The sequence below is a fragment of the Anopheles marshallii genome, chromosome 2 (genome assembly GCF_943734725.1).
Source record: "Anopheles marshallii chromosome 2, idAnoMarsDA_429_01, whole genome shotgun sequence".
NCBI classification, from domain to species: domain Eukaryota; kingdom Metazoa; phylum Arthropoda; class Insecta; order Diptera; family Culicidae; genus Anopheles; species Anopheles marshallii.
This window is the reverse complement of record NC_071326.1, coordinates 87,230,854-87,251,471: the sequence shown is the minus strand read 5'-3', so window position 1 is coordinate 87,251,471 and position 20,618 is coordinate 87,230,854. Positions and strand designations below refer to the sequence as shown.

The 20,618-nt window shown below is 44.5% G+C and overlaps 1 protein-coding gene across 1 annotated transcript in view; it reads right to left on the bottom strand.

Annotated features, from left to right (window-relative positions):
* Positions 1-3,332: 3,332 nt before the first annotated feature.
* LOC128707429 (protein cortex-like) overlaps positions 3,333-20,618 on the bottom strand; it is a 32,684-nt gene continuing 15,398 nt past the window's right edge. Inside the window, exons 2-6 of the mRNA XM_053802381.1 lie at positions 6,018-6,149; positions 5,091-5,940; positions 4,855-5,004; positions 3,648-3,767; positions 3,333-3,574 (exon numbers count right to left, since the gene is read on the bottom strand). Coding sequence (XP_053658356.1) covers positions 3,333-3,574; positions 3,648-3,767; positions 4,855-5,004; positions 5,091-5,940; positions 6,018-6,149 — 1,494 coding nt within the window. The remainder of the gene's footprint in view (positions 3,575-3,647; positions 3,768-4,854; positions 5,005-5,090; positions 5,941-6,017; positions 6,150-20,618) is intronic.

The window sequence follows — 20,618 nt, the reverse complement described above, 5'->3', positions numbered from 1 at the left end:
GCAGGAAAACATGAAAACGATACCATCAATGGAATCCCACTGACAGGTCGTCCGATGACATGGTGGATTGCTGCTTCACTCGGTCATGACATGACAAGTGATTTGCGCTAAATTAATTACGCCACTCCAAAGAAGGCCGCACGATGGCAATAAACCATAATGAACCGGCATCAACGAGTCCCATGCAAGCATTCTCCGCATCAATCAATGCTGTGAATTGATCGTTGCGAATGAGTCAGCTGGTTCTTATTTCGCACCGATCACCTCCATATCAAGCGAAACGGGGAAGCTCTATCAGACAACTGTTAAGGGGGTGGTGAATACCATGGCCACAGACTCTAAATTTAGCTCCATTGATGCGTGCTCAAACGTACTTGTTTCCGTAAGCACTTGTTTGGATGAATGAGTTCAATTCAATTTCAAGGCGGAGGAACGGCACGTTCACTGTCCGCTTCGCTTCCTGAGGGATGTCGATCACAAGCGTGAAGGATCTGTTTTCCACTATCTTAATAGGGCTACATGCCACCTTTTCCAACCATCTCCACTGACGATACAAGCTTTCATCGGTGGCTTCTAATGCTACCGGTATTAACACAATATTTACGGAGCAACTTCGATATGCATAGCATCTGCGTCGTCCGGCCAGGAAGTCCAGTCACGACGCCCCAACGAAAAGGTGTTGATAATTTGAAAACTACATCGTGATCTCCCTTCAAGTGTGCACTCAATCGAATCGCTGACCGGCCGGAGTTGGGAGTTGGTTCGAGCTCTCCGTACAGCCCACACGTTCGGCAACGGCATGGACGGCTTCTGGGCAGGGTTTGATTTCAATTTGTGCTGATGCATTAGTTTGCACTGCAAAACGCGACGATGGATGGGCATCATTTCATTACCGGTGAATGGTTAATGTTGTCTTCTCGCCGGCATAGTAAATGTTTTAGGTCAGTAAAGGTAATGAAAGATATTCACTTTTCTTTCACTTCTCTGCTGCTGCCTGTAGTTGGGGTTTTGATATCGATTGGAAATAACGCGTCGAATAGTATCGGGGCACGAAGGAAAGCACGATTTTCACTGCTCGGTGAACTAATGGCACACAAGTGTGTTAACTATATTCCATTGTACAACGTACATTAAGTGTAATAACATAAAAAGGAAGTGTACTACATTTGTACCGTAATTGAATTGCCTGCCAAAAGTGATCGTGTCCAACAGGTTAAATGAACTGCACTCAGGTTAGCAGCCATTAGGCTCGTTCGAGCAAAGAACGGAAAGAAGTAAGTGAATTTTTTATTTCATCTCTTTTATTATGTATAATTCCGCAGAGATGATTGGCAACTGTATAAATGAATATTTCTGGAGAGGGTCAATGTCGTGACCTGCAAACCGCTGACCACCGACAGGTGAACAGTATCTGACCAATGCTACCGTTTAAGATATCTTTCCTTCTGTGTACGAGGTGCATCCATTCCTCAGATAACCGCCTGAGTTCTCAATTCACGTTCAAAACGTTTGAAATTAATTGGTGCACTGCAGTGACGTGACATCTCGCAGCACAAAACCTCACTCAAGCTACTCATCATCAACGCAACGAGTCCGGTTTTGGTGAGCGGATTGTCAAGATTTACGGCCACACTTTCATCAGCTCGTGATGGCTCAATCTAAATCAATCAAGATGAAATTTCAGTCACGAGAGAAACCCGGATCGCATCGGCCGTCCGATCGGAACCAACATCTCCGATCTTGACGGCCTATCGAACGGCTAACGGGTAGATCTTCGCCCGACAGCGTCATAGAAGATCGTCACAAAAGGGTACGGCAATTACAGAATCGAACGCAACCCAAAATGATGCTGGGATCGGCCCCCCGGGCCAGCAAAGATCAAAGAACGACGATAAAGAGGGATCCAGCTGGATTCTTCAGGGAGCGATTGCGTTAAAACGTACAGAAGGGATCATTCTGTGGCGGCCTACAGGAACCTGTTTGAGTTGCATTTCAGCACCACCGGTAAACGGTGCGGCGATGAAAAGGGACGGTTCCAATCGAAGATCATTACCGTGAATCCGAACGAAACCTTACCAGCATCATTATGGTGTGGTAGCACGCACGAAAAAGTGAGAAGATTTCGATCGTAAGCACTGCAAAAGATAAAATACACGATTAGGAAAACGATTCCGAAATATCACGTCACAGTCATTACAGTAACGGATCGTTAGGTAATTAAATTTTTCTAAACAGACATCTTTTATAGACCGGTCGCTTGAACATCGATACCGGAATCGAAACAAACAGTTGATTCTATCACAGGAGTGTCTTTTTGTTGGCGAATATATTTGTGCTCTTGTGTTTGGAAGCTTCATGCAAGCATCATTTACTTCCGTAACATTACAATCACGATGCCATTTATATGGTGCAACACACCACGATAATGAGACAGGCACAGCACACCGTCCATGCCCATCCCACTGCTATCACAGGAAAATCAAACTAAGCTCCCGACCCGGCACTACACGTGAAGCTACATTTCGCTGCCCATAAACCAAGCTTTCACTTTGCCTAATCGCATCGGTTCCACCGGCGTACCGGCTGTTCCGTACAAACTAACCACCGGACACAAGTTCCCCCCAGTGGTTTTTGCATTGCGATATGAGTCGAGTTGGGATTAAGGTTGACAGGCTTGGAGTAGAAGTTTTACTAATTGATTATACAGAGCGGTGCACGGTGGCAGATCCGCTTGGCACGGTGCTGTCAGGTGTACAAAATATAGCGGAGTTTAACATGCTGCACCTTTTTTTTCGAATGTGAGAAGTGTGGTGTGGGCTGGCTAAGCTACTGCCACACACAGCAGCGCTACACGAGAAACGACACGTTCGATGTAAGGAAATATTACATGGCTATGAATTTTTCTTCACATAAAGGTCACATGTTGCTAACAATGTTTTAAAGCTATCGCTTGGTGGTCTTTTCACTTACAATCTTTTGCCCTCAAATCTACGCAGAATGGATTGAACGTGCTCAAATAAATTATTACAATAAAAAAGATATGGAGTTCTATGACGAAAAGAAACTTCTATGTATGTGACAAACAGTCTACTAACCGCTCAGCGGATTGTACGTACGTTCAGCAACAACTCCATCCGAAAACCTTTTCCTTATCTTGCGTCTGTGGTGTGTGGGTGGAAAAGGCTTGTCTTCATTTCCCTTCTGCTTTGTGCAATTATTTATGTCTCTAATTTAATTACCCATTCACATTCGATGACTCTTTGCTGCCTCTAACCGACTCGATCGCTCTCGTTGAACCTGCAGTAAGGCCTACGAGTCCTACGGGGAGTGCATCAGCGCATTGCCTTGAAAAGAAAACTCGAGGCCAGATCGCGATAGGTGGCTTCTTTGTTACGGTTCGAGTGGATGCGCGATACATCCCGACCACCTGCTAGCCCACCGACAACGGATCCACCCCGTGAGCTACTGCTACTGGCCATCGCTTCGCATTGCCGTTTCCTTCTCTTGCACTCGTTCGTCGGTGAGATGCCAAAGAAGTTCCAAATCGTGAGCGTTTCATCATATCCAACACTCGCTGGAAGAGTTGGAAGAAACACACGGAATTAATGGATACTTCCGAAAACCGACGCGAAATATCATGCGCGTACCGAGCTGTTTTCCATCCGGGCTCCACAGGAGGTGTACGATGGCGTCATCGTGATTGCGCATCACATCCACCACACGGTCCATCGAGGCGAGCACAAGTATTTCGGGCTGCTTGTTCATATCTATCGTCGGGGAAGGGAAAACAAGAAATTAGATTCAATCCAGCACCCAAGCGCACATTGCATCGATGCCCTTTGCTCCACCATTTTGCTGCTTTATTAAATTTGTATCATTAAAAGCGATGTTGGCCGGAGGAAATTGCTTCCATTTCGATCTGCAGTGGCTTACCTGTGCATTCATCTCGATCGCGGAAGAAATGAGCACAGGGGGCAACCACGGCCAGTGTAAAATGGCCGTTCCCTACGGTGCATATCGCTACCAATCGTAATGGCCACAGGGACGGGACGATTTTATGGGACGGTTGTTAAGAGTTGCTGTACCAATATCAATAATTACGAGAGGGCACGGGTTCCAGTTTGGTTCGATAGCTTTGTGGAGCACTTGATCATGATTATTAGTTTTATTACATTGTGCATTGCGCAAAATGAGATTTTGTTGCAGAAGGTATGTTTGAGTGTCGGTAGGCTGAGGGTTTTGTTATACAAATCTACTCCTGAAACAAGTGAAATATGGACTTTTCTTGTCGAAAGGAAACTTGTTGTGTACAGTTAAATCAAAGGGTATCAATATTTTCGCCAAAGTGATAATCGATCACTATGAAATGATCATGAGGTTTTTGTTACTTTGTAGCAATTCAATGAGTGTCAGCAACATCACTTGCACAGCGCTTCTGAAAATGGTTTATTACTCATTGAATGAAAGTGATAACTTGAAGGAAAGTTGATAGATAATTCTGGTTTCTCATCATATTTTTCGAGAGTTTTCTTTTTGTTAACGTTACTCCTGCCTTTAACTGGGTCGGAAAATGGAAGTTGATCGCTAGAAAGCCATGAAAATGTCAACCGAAACAACTACACCTGACGGTACTTGTAAGGATCTACGTTCAGATTATGACACCTTAAACATGAAGCGATGAAAAGGCCTGCGATAATAAATCAAACCCTTGCCATTGGGAACACGCGTCGTCGCTAGCACCTCATTGAAGTCCATCCCACTTTCGGTACGCTCCAAATCTAAAACGTTCCCCCTGTTGCCATCTACAACACGAGCCGACGATTAATCGCGTAATGACGTTTAATTACTACCTACCCGTGAAGGAATAGCACACGACCAGCTCGCCGGAAATCTTATTGAACGAAAGCGTCGTCACGATACAATCGCAGTCCTGCCGTCGATAGTACGACACCACCTCGCGGCTCGGTACGTGGTACAGTGCGATCATGATCGGTTCGCTGTCGGCTAATAAAATTAAATATCCTGTTTTAGAGTTGTCAATTTGTGGGTATGTGTGTGTGCATGTGTGTGTGTCTCACAGCCTCACTCACCGATAACAATCTCATCCTCACGCCACGGATGCCAGTCGAAGAAGGCACACATCGAGCTGGCCCAACACGTAATCGGCGTAAGGTGACCACCGTTCCAGTACCAGATGTACAGCTGGCCAAGATCATCCGCGGTGGCCATGTACTTGGACCCGCAGGAAAACTTGATCGCGATAATCAAAGCCTTGTGGACGCAATAGTTGTTGTTGCGCGCATCGTTGCACGGGTTCTTGGTGTGTATCGGTACGATTGAGATCTGACCGTTACCGAACCCGCACACCACATTTTGACCGCTTCCGTCCCAGGTAAGACAGCTGACCGGGTGTTCCAAAGGATCGAGCATTTTCAGCGCGACATGGCTCCCGATAGCATTCGCCTCGACGTTCAGGATGTCGAGCCAGGGTCGGTTCATCATAAAGATTGCCATTGCTAACCGATCGCCGGCTGGGTTGAATGCAATGGATGTCGTGTACTGTGCCCGCAGCCCTATGATCACATCCGTGTTGGGTGTCCAGATCACAAGCTTCTTGCTGAAGATTGCCGCTATCTGTCCAGCGACCGACCAGTCGATGATCTTGTGATAGTACGTCTTGATATTAGGCAGATCATGCACTGCCTCTATGAATCCAATAGGTTTCGTGCGCGGGTGACAGCTCCAGTCCAGTCGCTGGATGTTGCTGTACGTCGGACGAACGACACATTTCAACCTCCGCTTCATGGAGAGGTGACTACACACCTGGCGAGTAGTGCTATCGCTAAATGACAAAATAGTATCGTTGTTCGAGACCAGCCCGAATACATCCTTCAGCACGGATGAATAGTGGTGTGTTCGCCAGTAACCCGGCATGTCCTTCTGAAACGAATGGAGAATAGAGTTATCGTTGTTGTGGTTGTGTTTTTATTTAAAAATTAACAAGATAGTTGACGTACCATCACCATTGGATCAACTTTTTGTTCAGGTTTACTTTCCGCCTTAAAGCGACTCGACCGCGACAGAGCGTAACGACGGGGAATAAATCGATCTCCATAGCTGTTGGGCAGAAATTCTATCGGTCCTTGAAGCTGTTGGAGGTAAGAAAAATACATTTCTATTTATATTTACTATCCCACTATCAACATTATAGAACCAAGTCGTTTGCGTGTAGTAAGAAACCTCTACATCCGTACCATATCCCTCAGCTCGGAACTCATTGCTTAAGTAATGCTTCACTCTGTGCGTGTCATGTCCAAAACATCCAAAGAACCGTAAAACGTCTAGTACCATTACCTTTTGCATTCAACATAAGGCAAACTTTGCATGCATGCGTGATGGAATTGGGGACCGATGGCTTCGTGTCCAAAGTACAACCCTGCCCTCATAAATTATGCTTCCAACAGGGCGACACAAGTGTAGCGCGCAGATTTTTCTCTTCCTGAACTGCCCCATCGGCAGTTTCCTTTGAAGCACGGTGCAAACGGGCTGTGAGCGCGTGCCACGGCTAATGTTTGGTCGTGGTTTTGAGGTAATTTATGGCGATCGTTGGAACCGTACCGAGGGGCAATGATAACACACAGGTACACAGATTCTCGATTAGCAGGTTGCGAAATCATGTACAGGTACGAAATGATTGCGTTGCTTTAAATTCTCAAACTAACATGCTTAGTAGGGTAGTTACAAACGATATAAGGGTAACATTTGACACTGTTAGAAATTGAAATAAAAATCCTTAATTTTAAATGTATTTTCAATAACAAAAATGCACAAAATCTACACGAAGGTTTAGAAAACAATAAATTCTTCCAAGTCAGAGTCAATATTTGTCTTATTAGGAAAAGTATTTAATGATGTCCCCATGACTTCAATCCATTATAAATCCATAATAGTTTTGTTAATTAATTGTTTTCAGTAAATCTTTGGATTCAGATTATTTCTACGAACAACATAACCCCGAAACAAAGAAACGACATTGTCCCTTTCGCGTCATTCGCGCAGCAAATCGTTTCAGCGATTGAAGTCTTTCGTTAAAAACTTAAGCGACGAACCCCACTGCTACGTGCCTTCGTGGGCCGAAGATCCCCCCGGGAACACTTGCCATGAGTTGCGCGCTCTTTCTCGACGACTCTCAGCCGACTCGAGTCGAACATTTCCCCTGTAGTGTCTGTAGTCGATCGTGTCCAAGGTAGAATGGCGCGTGTACCGAATGCACGGAGTGCGCGTAGTTCGTGCCGTGCGCACACGCGCCAAGCGTGCCTTAGCCGACCGCGCCTGAAACGCGATACAGTCAGCTGATGAGCAATCCTGGAGGTCGTTCGAGCCGTCCGCGTTCATTGACGCTGCCGTGGTACGAAGCACAGTCGCGAACAAAACTCGCGGCTAACGGTCCGCATAGCAGGCACGTGCGAAATACATGCTGGAGAGGCTGGATGGAGCAACTTGCAGGATTCTGTGATGTTGGAGTGGAGCAGTCAGGGCTCTAATCCAGCATGAGAGAGAAATTCATGCTCTCCTATTATTTTATCTATTGGTTCAGATGGAGAGCTATGAGTAAACTGTCTCAGCGGCTGCTAGCTGGATTAACCATTCGGGGAGGGGTTTTTGCTTCGATTTGATCTCCTAGCAGCCTAATGCTCTAATAGCTACTGTAGCTTGAAACATAAGATCTATGCGCTCTTGAGGTCTGCATCAAGGCTTTCAGATCTACGAAAGAGAGGCTTCAAGAGAAGCGCAAATAGGTAGGGCGAGAAAATGCCTATTCACCCAGCCCAACCGTACACGACGAGAGAACTAGAGCAAAACAGGCAAGAGAAAACCGACCGCTGTGAGGTTTTTCCTACCGTGCCAGTACGCTAGACAAACGAGATCAGACCCGAAGTCCGTAGGAGTCCTAGTTTAAACTGCAAGTGAACAATTGAACCATTCGTGCAAGTGGAAGTGAATGCTGCAGTTTGTCGCATCCCGAGCACCGTGTTCAAACTCCGTTGGAAGGCGTTGGAAAAAAAACGAGAGCATACGGTGCATCTGACTGCCGCGGTGCAGTTTAGTGGATGTGTTGTGTTTGATGCAAGCGGTCGAGCCCAGCCAGACCCAACGTGCGACCGGACGTGTACCTTTCGTACCTGGCAGCCATACCCTAACGATCAATTCCATTGCTATCGTACTTAAAGCGACTAGGTGGCTGAGTGAGTGGTGATCAAGTGTGTGATGAGAGATCAATCTTCCGATCCGCAAAGGAAGTTGTCATAGGCGTTGACAGGCAACAAGTGACTGTAAGCGTTGGAAGCATGGTTGCATGGTGGTGTTTATGACGAGCGTTGTCGAACAACAAACGGAAATTTAGTTGTTTCTATAGAGCGGAAGAGGCCACTACTAGTTTACGATACTTCAATAAAAGTGACAGTGAGACAAAATGCATCAAAGGGTGATCATCATACCCAACGTGATTGTGATTCTACAGAAAAAGAGCTTCCCGCATAAACGTTGAAATATCTTTTTTAGTGAACTATTATCATGCTTTTTGGCCGGAAGGGAAAACAATTCATTAAGGAGTGTGTGTGTGTGTGTTTTGTGACATGCATTTTCAGAAAATGAAATTCATCGCAACGTTGTTTCGAAAATTATTAATAAACCTGTTTCTGGAAATATGGAAACTGGTCTTTCTTGCTGCTTCCCGCTCGTTGGACACTCCTTACAAAGGCAGTTCACTCGCCGCATGTAAGCCACCTCACTTAGTAAACAGTCAACCTGTGATTGTTTTTTTTTTCTTTTTGCCTACAGGTGAGTAAATGTAAAACTAAATAGAAAAACAAAGAAAGTTGTTTTCATCGTGCATTTTACTGAAATTTAAAATCCCAATGTCGGTACGAGAGAAAAAAAAACGCTGGCTCAATCTCCAAGGGTAACGAACCAACTGGCTACGAACAGTCGTTCGACGCGGTTGAAATTGACGCCCTGTCAGTTCCGCTTGTCCAGAAGCCGACTCATAAAACGAACACTGTCTAATACGTTTTGCATACACTTCAGCTCCGACTGCCACCGTTCGAACACAATCGGGAGATCCACAATGAGGCAGGCTTTTGTCCAGCTTGGATGAAATGAACCGAATATTAACTCCGACCGACAGGGTCCATCAATCTACCGAATTCCTACCGTTACTCCTTCCTCCGCCGTGTTTCTCCGCACCCGATCCTAGTGTTATGATGAACTGCCTATTCAAACACGGTACCAAACGAGATGATAGATTCCCAGTTTTGCTCGGGCGGCCTCCTGTCTAAAACGAGATCAGTCGAGAGAAATGATGTCTGCAAGCTCACACACAAAAAAACTCGTTTAAGCTGAGGTGTACCACACGCAAGGGAAGGTGTAGAAGGGGATAGGTTCATGTTGAATGAAATATCGAAAGGCAGGTTTGACCATCGGATTCCGAACAGCAAAGCGACCCGCAAAGTGTTGCTTTGCTCAGGCATAAAAATGTGATGTGCCCGTGGGGAACTGTTCCATGCATATTGGATACACTTTTTCATCTTACAATTGGATCAGCGTGATGACACGATTTTGTGGGTTATTGTGCCTCACATGACTCCGAAAACATTATTCCAGTAATTTCTTTTGTATTAAAAACTCAAAGCTACAATCGATTTTATTTTTTTCTAAAACTACTCAAAGCGTTGATTAACATTTTGCGAATGATAATAACGACAATCACAAACGTCTACAACGTGCTTCACCGTCGTGCCAGATCATACGCCCTAACCTCAAACGGAAAGAATGTGGGGCCAATATCGTTGACCACTGCCATCGACTTGGGGCGACCTCGGCGTGCAAATGCCATTGCTAAAGTGCCTTGCGGAACTGCTTTTAAATTGAATTTTAATAACAACCCCTTCTATCAGCCAACCCACCGATCGGCGGGCTATTTTTTGTCCTCGGCTGCCGCTTATAGAAGAGCACCCCGAGAAAGCACGAACAGCCCTACAGATAGCCTCCAGGAGTGTTGTCAGTGTCGGAGCTGGGACTGACTCGACCCGACGATCACTTTCGAATGATAAACGTGAGCTGATAAAAAGACCGTCTGACGAGGATGATGAGGGAAAACTGTTTCGATCGAGCTTCTAGCGCAGGAATGCTATGCTTTGAAGTCAAACCTCGTTTGGAACACGAAAGGGCGGCCTGTGAGCTGCGTGAACGTGTAGTTAAAAGCGACTAATTATTTCACTCGAGCATAACTTCACAACCTTTAATTAAAAGCAGGATCAGTTTAAGGGAGAAAAAAACTCCAAGATCCATCATATGCAGCAATAGAGAACGAGATGCCACTTTTTGCCAATGACTCGGTGATGAAAAAGAATATCGATATCATAAGGATCGAAGCTGGAATTCCGCGATCATGCTTCTCGAGGCGCATTGTTGAATTAATTCAAGCAGAAGAAAGAAGACTGTCACCCTGGAGGATTCCTTGGCTTGTGTAGCTGAACCAATTAACAGAGGTGACTTTTTCCTGTTGGTGAGCAATTACCGGACTCATCAATTGAAACAAAACTGGTATTCTCCCTACACCAGTATTGTCTTGATCCAACGACCCTCAGTCAGGTGTGTGGAAACGGTTTCTATGGTAGTGACCAGCTGAAAGGCGTTAATGGTTTTGTTAAATGTTCGATTTACCGCAAATAATCATGAGCTTACCACGAACGATCACCAGTCATATAAATGTATGCGAATCGATTACGGTGCACGCTTGTGGTTGTAGTTACATTTCCGACACCAAACGCCGTACTCGTTCCCAACACCGGCCACAAAACCTGTTCCATTTCCGAGCGGGAAGTAGTTGTCTGTGGTCAGTATTGTATCATCAAAAACGTATCGTTTTGTTCGTGAGCAGAAGGAAGATTACAAACGATTCGCTGAGCTAAGCTAAAAAAACAACCATGCATAAGAAGACGTTCCAGCAAATAGGATGGCATCTCTCCGGTGACTGACGCATTAAATGGTATGAATTCATTCGTCTGTAATTAAGTTATTACACTGCACAATCACGACTCAATGTACCATCGCTGGGTCCTTCGCCCGACTGGCTGTCTGTTTGTGTGGATATTTGCTCCTCATTTTGCCCATCATTAAAACATTCCCACTTTGCAAGTTGTGCGAGCTGAGGTCGTGCCTCGCATCAAAATGAGACTGTTTATGACGATTGGTGTATGATGTTTAATTAAAGCTAGCAAACAGCCACGAGAGCCTGATTACTGGGTCATAACCGTGGTTGAGGTTGCATTCGAATGGGGCAATCTGAGCGATATGAGTGTGATTAGCTGAATGAACCATAATCAGTTATTGATATAGGGATGTATCAAATGGTTCCAGGATTATCCTTCATATGGCGTATTTATGTCTGATAAATAGCTTGATTTCTCAGTACAGATTCATTAAAATGTTGACCAATTCCAACTAAAATAAAGATAATGGAAGCACAAAACATGGATCGAGCATGAATGAAGCAATTTTCCCCCGGGCAGTTTGCCAATTCAATCAAATCCAAGAGAAAGGAACTTCCTCCAAACACGCTATAAAGCGCGATGTGTTAATTTACCTGCATTCGGTTAATTATTATTATTGACCACCGGTAACATGATTTTCGTAATCAGCATTCCCAAAACCAACCCCCAAACTGCTGCTCCCTGCAGATATAAATCAGATTCCCGAAAAAAAAAATCCAGATCAATGGCCGGCCAATGGGGTGCTGGATACACATTAAGTTGTTTCCTTTGGCGGGCACACCCGTTAAACGTCATTCGATCTGCAGCTTTTATGGCTACGATAATGAACGCACGAACAGACAGAACCGGATGCAATTTTTATTTTTAACTCAGTTTTTGCCCAGTAGCGCATGATACAGTCCCCGACGATAAGGATCCGGTGTATAATTTCACCTTGGCAGGCTCTGCCGTTAAAACGAAATCACCCCTACTCAATCAATCAAACGATTACGACTGCGCCACTTTATATGACACTTTGTGTGTGTGTGTGTGTGTATGTGTGTGTGTGTGTGTGTGTGTGTGTGTTTTCGGCGAAAGATATTCTTTACAATCGTAGACAAGTAAGTGATACGTTGAAACAAACGCAGTGAGTAAAACTGATCGCGAGCCGAAAAAGGGGCTTAATTGATTTTTTGTTGTATTGCGTTCGATGATCGTGCAGGAAACGAAGCTCATCAATCAAAAACGTTTGAAACGCTGCGGGGGTAATAATCTGCAGTGAAGAGTTTTTCGTTCGATTGCTTCCACTTTTGCCTTTTTGAAATGACGTTCATCAATCAAGTGATAAACATCAAACGGCTACCCAAAATGAAAGGAACGCAATCGTCAGGGGTGGATATTTTCTGCCAAAAGGTTATGTGCAGAAAGGGGTTTTAGTGCCAGGAGGATAATTTGTTTGATTAACTGCTTGCATAATTGGCAATTTATATGATCTAATTATTTTCCCACAGTTCTTATATCACTGCTGTGTTTACTGTTCGAACGGCTCTTTTCGTCAATAAATCTGCAATAATAAGGATTATCTCCTAGTATTGGCAAACAAGGTAATTCAAAATTCGCTGGAATAACCTGGAGAATAGTTGGCAAAAGTCGAGATTCCTGTGTACCTGGTTATAGGTTGCCACACAAACACGGCATTCCGGAATCGACAGTTGACCTACAACACGAACATCAAAACCAATGTTAACGATGTTAAACATTTTCCCCTATCGATGATTTTGTAATGCCGATAACAGTCAATCACGTTGCTAAGTAAGACAATGTTTCTATTAATTCCTATGACATGGCAATATTTTACAAGCCACATGCCATAAGCCATGAGCTCCGAAAGCATCATCCCTACCGTGTGGTCAATTCCGAGGTCATCGCTTGACGGAATGGAGATCTCATGGAAAACTGCCCATGATCCGCAACACTCAATCATATCGAGATATTAGACGTTCTTTATGCCTCCCAGCGTGATATCGTTGTTGCAGCTGATTTGAAAATATCTGCAGTCTCACATCGGCTCAGCATGAAGTTGATTAATTGAAGCTTAATAAATCTGGTTAAACACTTCTACCGTTTCTCTTCATCTCGATCATTGTTATGGGAATGGACACACACACACACATCATGTTTAATGTCTTAATCCGTATCATAAACTGTTTATCCATTTAAAACACTCCAAATTGTTTGAGAAAATTGATGATCTGTAAACCACGCCTTTCAAACGGTTTCCTTCAGCTGAGGTGAACTCATATGCGTGGAAAACACTTCAACTGTGACGATCGTACCTAATTATTCAGCTGGAGGGGAAATGCCATTGACCATACGGCTACGCTAGCCCTACGCCACCAAATCCCTATGGCCTAAAGCGAACCCCATCGCATAAGTTGGTAGTCGCGTTTGTTCATCCCTTCCATGTGCATTCAGGGCCGCGATACTTCACTGCTCCACTGCACTTTACGAAACCCACCGAAGCGAGAAAAAGAGGGAGGTCGTTGGAAATAACTCACCACCTGCATTTGATGGTCCAATGGTTGCCGGAACGAAGTCAAACATTCAGCTAGCTGTACCCGGTAAATCGTACGAAACTATCTCGCCGATCGCACCATTAAAATTTAATTGAAATCACAACAGCCGTGTGATGTTTGGTGAAGAGGATCACGTGTGCGATCGGGTGCGCATGAGGACGCAAACGGAAGACGAACTATGTTAATTAAATACCATTCCTTATTTGGGGACGCAAGATATCGGAAAGATTGCAACGATGGCGAAAGGCACGAGCGCAACCATTCCCCAGCGCGTACTGCAGAAATTTCCGAAGCGAACCGTTTTAATTGAGAATTTTCCAGCAGCAGCAGAAGAATGTTCCAGACACGTGGCAGAAGTCAAGGTGAAGGTACTTGGTACGTTTGCTATTCCCTAAATGGTATTTCCGATTGACAGCCGATCATTCGCAAGCTTTGAATCATGTTTTAATTATCGCTCAACGATCGTACCAAATATGGGGGATATATTCCAGTTCCTTACTTACTTCAGTTACTGCAGTCTTATAATCATCATTACACACGCACGAATTCGCCTGCTGCGTGTGGTCTTTATCGAGCTGAAATTGTCACGCAACGATCAGTTCACTCTCAATCACCATTCTGAATTTATCCGGACATCAATCTGTATCTTGATGTCTACTGGGCGTGTGACTAACAAAACCGCTTTGTTGTACAAAACTCTTTCGAGCGAAAACGGAACCAATCGATCAATCTTGTTGAAGAATGTGCTGCAATGACTTCATCGCTGTTCACTTCAAATTTGTAAACAACGGCTGACCAGACCGCTGCATAGTGTTGGAAGTAAAATCACTGCAAAAAAACACCGATCCAATAATTTCGGGACAGGTTTTCAGTACAATTCCTTCCTCCAAGACATATCAGCTGATTTCTCTTTCCTTTCGCATCAGACCTGAAAGCGTGAAACGTGTTCGTTGGAAACGAATTCACTTGTCCTCTTGACGATGGCAAGTGAACGTCCGGAGATAAATCACGCAACGCAGGTTGAAAGATATGCAAAAGACATCTCCCGAGACAACACCCAACCGATCGAAAAGGATATCCTGCCCGGGTGAGAGAGTTGTTTGCGTTCGCGTGTCGCTTATCCTTGTTGCGTGCGGTTGGAAGTGCTGCCGATACTCTTTGCGAGAGTCTTTTCATGTAACTTCATTACAAGTTGTTGTACATCATGGACGAAATGCATAAGCAATTGGAATATGTACTCTTGTAATGAATATTCATTGGGCGCGTGGTCGATTTACATGCCTGAACATCTCAAACACTCTAAGTCTCGATCTAAAAAACTGGAACATTAACTATTTTCATCCTTTTATAAATCTCAAAGCGAAGTTTATTCTCCTCTTAACTGAATTTATGATGTTTTCCCCGACCCACCGGAAGTTTTCCTTCAAATTCATTGTTTGCGGAGATCATAAAACAGGTGCGCACCCTTGTAAAGTTGCTGCTTTCGTTGTGCCAGAGCTAATTTATGAGATAAGAAATCATTTTCATGTAATTGATTTCTCCTTCCATGCTCTATTCGGGCTGGGCAGATCATAAAAAAGAGATGTTATAAATGTCGCCCGTTAAATGATCAAAGCAAAACGCTGATCGAATTATCATATGTTAAACGTTGTTTTGTGTTGCATGTTCTTGTCGCTGGACCTTTCGTCCACACCCGTGGTGGAGTTGGTCTGTCCCGCGTAATCGTTTCGTGTTTGCAATTATGCCAGGGGTTTACTTTATTGCTGGTGCTTTGTTTAATATACCGAGGTGGTTGGGTTTTAATTACTTGTTGTAATTAAACATCCGCTAGGAATGATGTTGAACGGGGCAGAAAAATCACATACGAGAATTATTGGTGCAGGTTAGTAGATGTATCGACAAGTGACATGTTTTACTTTGGAAGTATCCCGAACAACTATCTCAAAAGATTTTATATAAATGGATAATTTCTAAAGGTATGGAATTTATAAACCTTCCATCGTTAAACCTAAGCAATATTTTTTAACGCAGGCCTCAGCAAGGCCCAGCAATCTTATCAACAGCCACAATTCTTTCCCGTGGCGTTCACCTGACCAAGCTTCCGTTTAATCCCCAACAACGATCATTGAAACCGTCTCACCAACTGCTCGGAACTGTCATTGGAACGAAACATGCGGGAACACCTTTCGAACCCCTGCTGACTCTTCACACTTTGCTTTCGATCGATTCTTGAACATCAAATGCATTCCTTTGCCCGAAGAAAGGCAAGCGAAGCGGAAAACGAGCGACTGTTTGCGGAGGTTTACAATGAGCTTTTACTCCCGGAAGGCAGACCAGCTTCAGGGGATGAACATTAAGTATTGATAATGCTTAATTGTGGTGTAAACTATGCTGTACTGGATTTGCAAATGTTCCTTACCACATTCCATGGCGTATAAAATGTATCATTTGATAAGACTTAATGCATTATTGCTCGCCAGCTGAATGTAAGAGCTTTCAAGCATTATAATGGTAATGGAATCAATAGCATTGCTGCAAACCACACCTAACTAGGAAAAGAAGCTTACTTTATACCCCGTTTGGCATAAGGAGTTCTTGCCTTATCAGTTCACGTTAGCTTCATTAGTGACCGGAGGCTCTTATAGGTCGAGGAAAGCATGAACCCGAGTCTCCCTATTGACTCTGTATTTGTCTAGATTTGCCTCTTTTATTCGCGTCTATGTTTTAAATCATGATGGAGATATTGCCCACAACGGCTTCTGCCCACTACGTCTTCGAAGAATCGATTCCACACAAGTCTCCAACCCACAGTCCACAGCATGATCCAACACAGAGGGAGTTTAACGATTCCCTGGACGACCCTGGCTGTTTATTCTTTATTTTCTATATATTTATATCGCTTTTGGTGCTGCCAGGGAATTGAAACAGATACAAGCTAATTTAAATACAAATGTTGTAAAATGGCACGAACGAAAAGTCTGGAGTTGTTTCGAATCGATGGGACGTCTTCCAGTAGCAGTCCAGTGGAAGACCCCCCAAAGTGAGCTTAGCTGGGTCGTCGTCTGCATCCGAAGCGCTCCGAAGTCGCGATCCGATCAGCTTGATACCGGCCCAGCGCGATGTTTCATAAAACAAACAGTCCATTATTGAAATGAAATCGCGATCGGGTCGCTCGCGAAAGGCACGCGATGTCTTTTTTATCGTTCGTTTGTGTGCATCTTGCAGACATATTTTTAGTGTAAGTATTTAGGTTAATAAAGTATGTTACACATGAAAAAGGAGTCTTTTTCCTGCCTGCAACTCACTCGGTACCAACAAATTATTTCCCAACGCGCGCCCGCTGCATCGTAAACCCCCTGCTAATTGTGGCTCTGGAAGCTGGGCAGAATATAAACAGTACACAATTACAATAATTAACGATCCCATTTCTGTGTGATATCTCGCACAAATCGTGAGCGCAATCGTCGTTCGTCGCGAATCCGTCGCCGTCGGTTGGTTGGTAGCGGCGCTAATTATTATGTCACTCGGATGCATAAACTTTGCGCCAGCTGAGTGCTTCTGGTGGTCGTTTATTGCACTGCCCGAGTCGAACACACGATCTAACCGCCCGACAGCCAGTAAAGCCGTCCCAAACTGTCATGTCTGAAACGGAGTTGACTGCCAGCTGAGAAGGAATTGGTTCGAATTGATTGAATCGAGCTTCAGATCTAAGCAAACCACTAGCAGATTGGTCCATCGTATCGAGCTTCTGCTCAGTGAGTAATGCAATGCTTAAAGGTCCAACTCGTTGCACATTAAACTGTTCCTCAATCTTGTCACCGGGCTCTTGCCGACCAGAAGTTCAAACGGAGCCAACGATTCGTAGCTGAAAAATAGTAATTGCGTATAATAATAAAAATTAGCTTATCATCGTCGGCTTCCTGGAGCGGTGTTTAGTCACACACGACGATGATGTTGTGAATCAAATAGATGGAGGTCTTTGAATCTGCATAATCCATGAGATTCGATAGGAATTCCCATTTGATAACCAGGGAAACATTAATCGAACCGATTATTCTGCTAAAATGGCCCATAATTGCACAATTATCGTTGCTTTGACTTGAAGTCTCCATTGCTGAGACATGGTGAAAGTCCTTTTTATAGTTATTTGAAAAGCAAATAATGAATGGCTGGATTATATAATGGAGGAGTTTGTTCTGTTGGACTGTAAAATGTTGGGAGTGCACTCTTCTTTAAACTATTTATTCAAGAAATGTCCTGCCTGTAGTCGATTTTGCTGTTGATTCGAGCAGATTTGCAACTGTGTGATTGCAACATAACAACATCCCTTCTGGACAGGTGCAAAGGTGCACCAACAACGCATTCCACTCCAGAAGCTGAACCTTTGTTATCCCAAAAACTATAACTTCTCTCCCTCGAAAGTAAATGGAAGTTACTCGGGAGTCAGCTATGGTGTACCACGATGTACATAAATCTGCCCAATGCAAACACTGGTGGAATGTGTTTGGTAATCTTTCCACAGTTAGAGACCTAGTCACACCGCCTATCTTGATGATATGTTTCGGCCCACACGAAAACATGCCCATTTGCACCTTACTGTGCGACCGTGGATTCCGTTGTGGATGCCGAGAGCAGTCCGAAACACCGTCGCAGGACTGTTGTGGTGGATTTGTATGATTCATGGTGGTGATATGTTTGGCAATGGAAAGACTGGCGAGGGGTTTGCCTGTAGTTCCGCGGCCGTTCGAGCTCCAGAAAGACTGGGAGGGATCGAAACAGGTGCCATTAAATGGAAGTTCACGACTGTTTGCACAGCTGTCGTCGTGTTGTAACGAGTTGCTTTGAGAAGAAATGGAGGTTTTCTATGAAACAAGGGAAAAGTAGTCATATTTCCAAGAACCATGTCCACAAACACAAACATCTGGAGCTACGAATTCAGGATGTTTTCTCGATGGACGCCTATGAATCTCCTCGTTCAAGTCAATAAGACATGTAATTGGCCATCTGCTCATTGACATTGTTTCTCCACAATGTGTTTTACTTTCCACCAATCTGATTGGTCGTTCCAAAGATCCCTTAAGACAATCTGATATGCAAATTTATATCACATCTGTAGCATTCGCCCATTGTTCGCGTCGAGATAAGATCACTGATTTTGATCATCTCAGGCGCCTCCTCGTAAACGTTCTCCGCGCGAGTCAACTCCACTGACTTGGAGGATGAAAAGAAGTGATCACCCGTTCGCTGCTCAATTTGTATGCACTTTGCTCGGATCGCACCTCGATGCTCATCTTGGCTATGTTTGCCCTGGTGCTACTGAATGCACCGTATAACCACGTAGCAAACTAAGACCCCCAACTACACACGCTTGTGTGGAGGTCTCCGTTGGACAACATCCCGTGTCACTAGCCAGTTGTCAGGCTACAGTTCTCCAACCTCCAACGATCATCGGAATGATAATAAGGCAACGGCAAACCCGTGGGAGATAATAATTAGACAACCAGCACATCGCGGCCAGCAGAGACACCCCGATGGAAACGTTGCGTGAGGTCGTACAGCCAGCTCTTGCGCATCTGCATCCGTGTTTGATCCGAGATTAATCGCCGTCACATCCAGAAGCTGGACCCCGTGGTACAACAACACAGTAACACTTTTCCCGCCATGGCTTTGCCGCGTCGGAAATGTTTTCTCATGGTGTACCACTGCACATCGGGAGACATCATGCCGAGATCTTCGTTCCCCAATCAGCCTCGAGGGTAGCGCACGACGGTCTTCCTCAGAATCGTAACATAACTGTCCATTTCGTGTGTGTAATGATAAATTATAATTCCATTACACGTTCATGCCTCCGTACGGCTTCCTTTCCTTCGGTGGACAATGTTGCGCAGTTTGTTGCACGATCACCAGCTTCCAGAACTAGATCGACCGACGGTACGCAGATCCCTGTCGCCCCGGAGCCGTATCGTGCCGTCGATCGAAATGAAGCAGCAATTGATTAATAGCATGGGCACACTTCTGCTTTAATTACAGCGCAATCATCACAATTTGCAAGTCATCTTAAGTCATCTCCCAGGGGATATCCCGTCGGTTGCTTCGATCTACCGCTGCTATGTATTGAGATTTTCCACAGTTTCATTGAGCAAGCTTTAAGCTCAATCGATCGAAGATAAAGCTGGAACGCAATGAACGCTCGTGGTTGTTGCGTTTAAACGGCAGCCTGATGATTCCAGTGGCTTGAGGTAACAAACAATAAATCATGACTTCGTACCTTTAGCGAGAGCGTGTGAGTCCGGTAGTCGTTAAAGATCGTGTTTGGGTCCGTTTAGCTCATAAAGAAATTCCAATCACAGTCGGGTTTCATCGCCGGTTTCAGCACATTTTTATCATCCAGCTACCAACAACTCATTTAGACAATGATCGGCTAGAACACAAGCCCTTCCAAAAGGGCACATTTAATACATTTTGTTCAAGTTGTTGATCGATTTGCCTCTGTACTGACGTAATTCTGGACACTCAAGTTTTAAAATATGCACCGTTTCGCCATTTTATTTGCTACAATACGGAAAAGGCTTTCCGCCTTCTTACAAAATCGTTCAGGGCGCAACTGACAATGTTACAAAGGCATCATCATTCCTCGCAGCTTTAATGAGATTCTTACGTCTTATTCGTTGAATCTCGACACCCCACGAGCTTAACTGGTTGGTATTGCTTGTTTCATTCCAAAAAACTGCTAACCAAACTAGCAGCAGAGTGAAAATACCTGCTGTGGCCACAACTGTGGGTTGTAATTTAGCGGAATGTTGATAGCGGCTTATTATGCTGTAAGCGCACGAAAATCTCTCCACCAGCCTACGAGATGCGAGCGCAACGTACTGACTTGCTTAAGCCCACTGCACTGCGAATGCCAAACGAGCGAGTTCGGGACAGCATAAAAAAAATGATTAGCCACCCTTGGAGTGGTGGAAGGCACGAGGATGGAAAAGTATAAAATTTTCTTTCCCTTTCCACT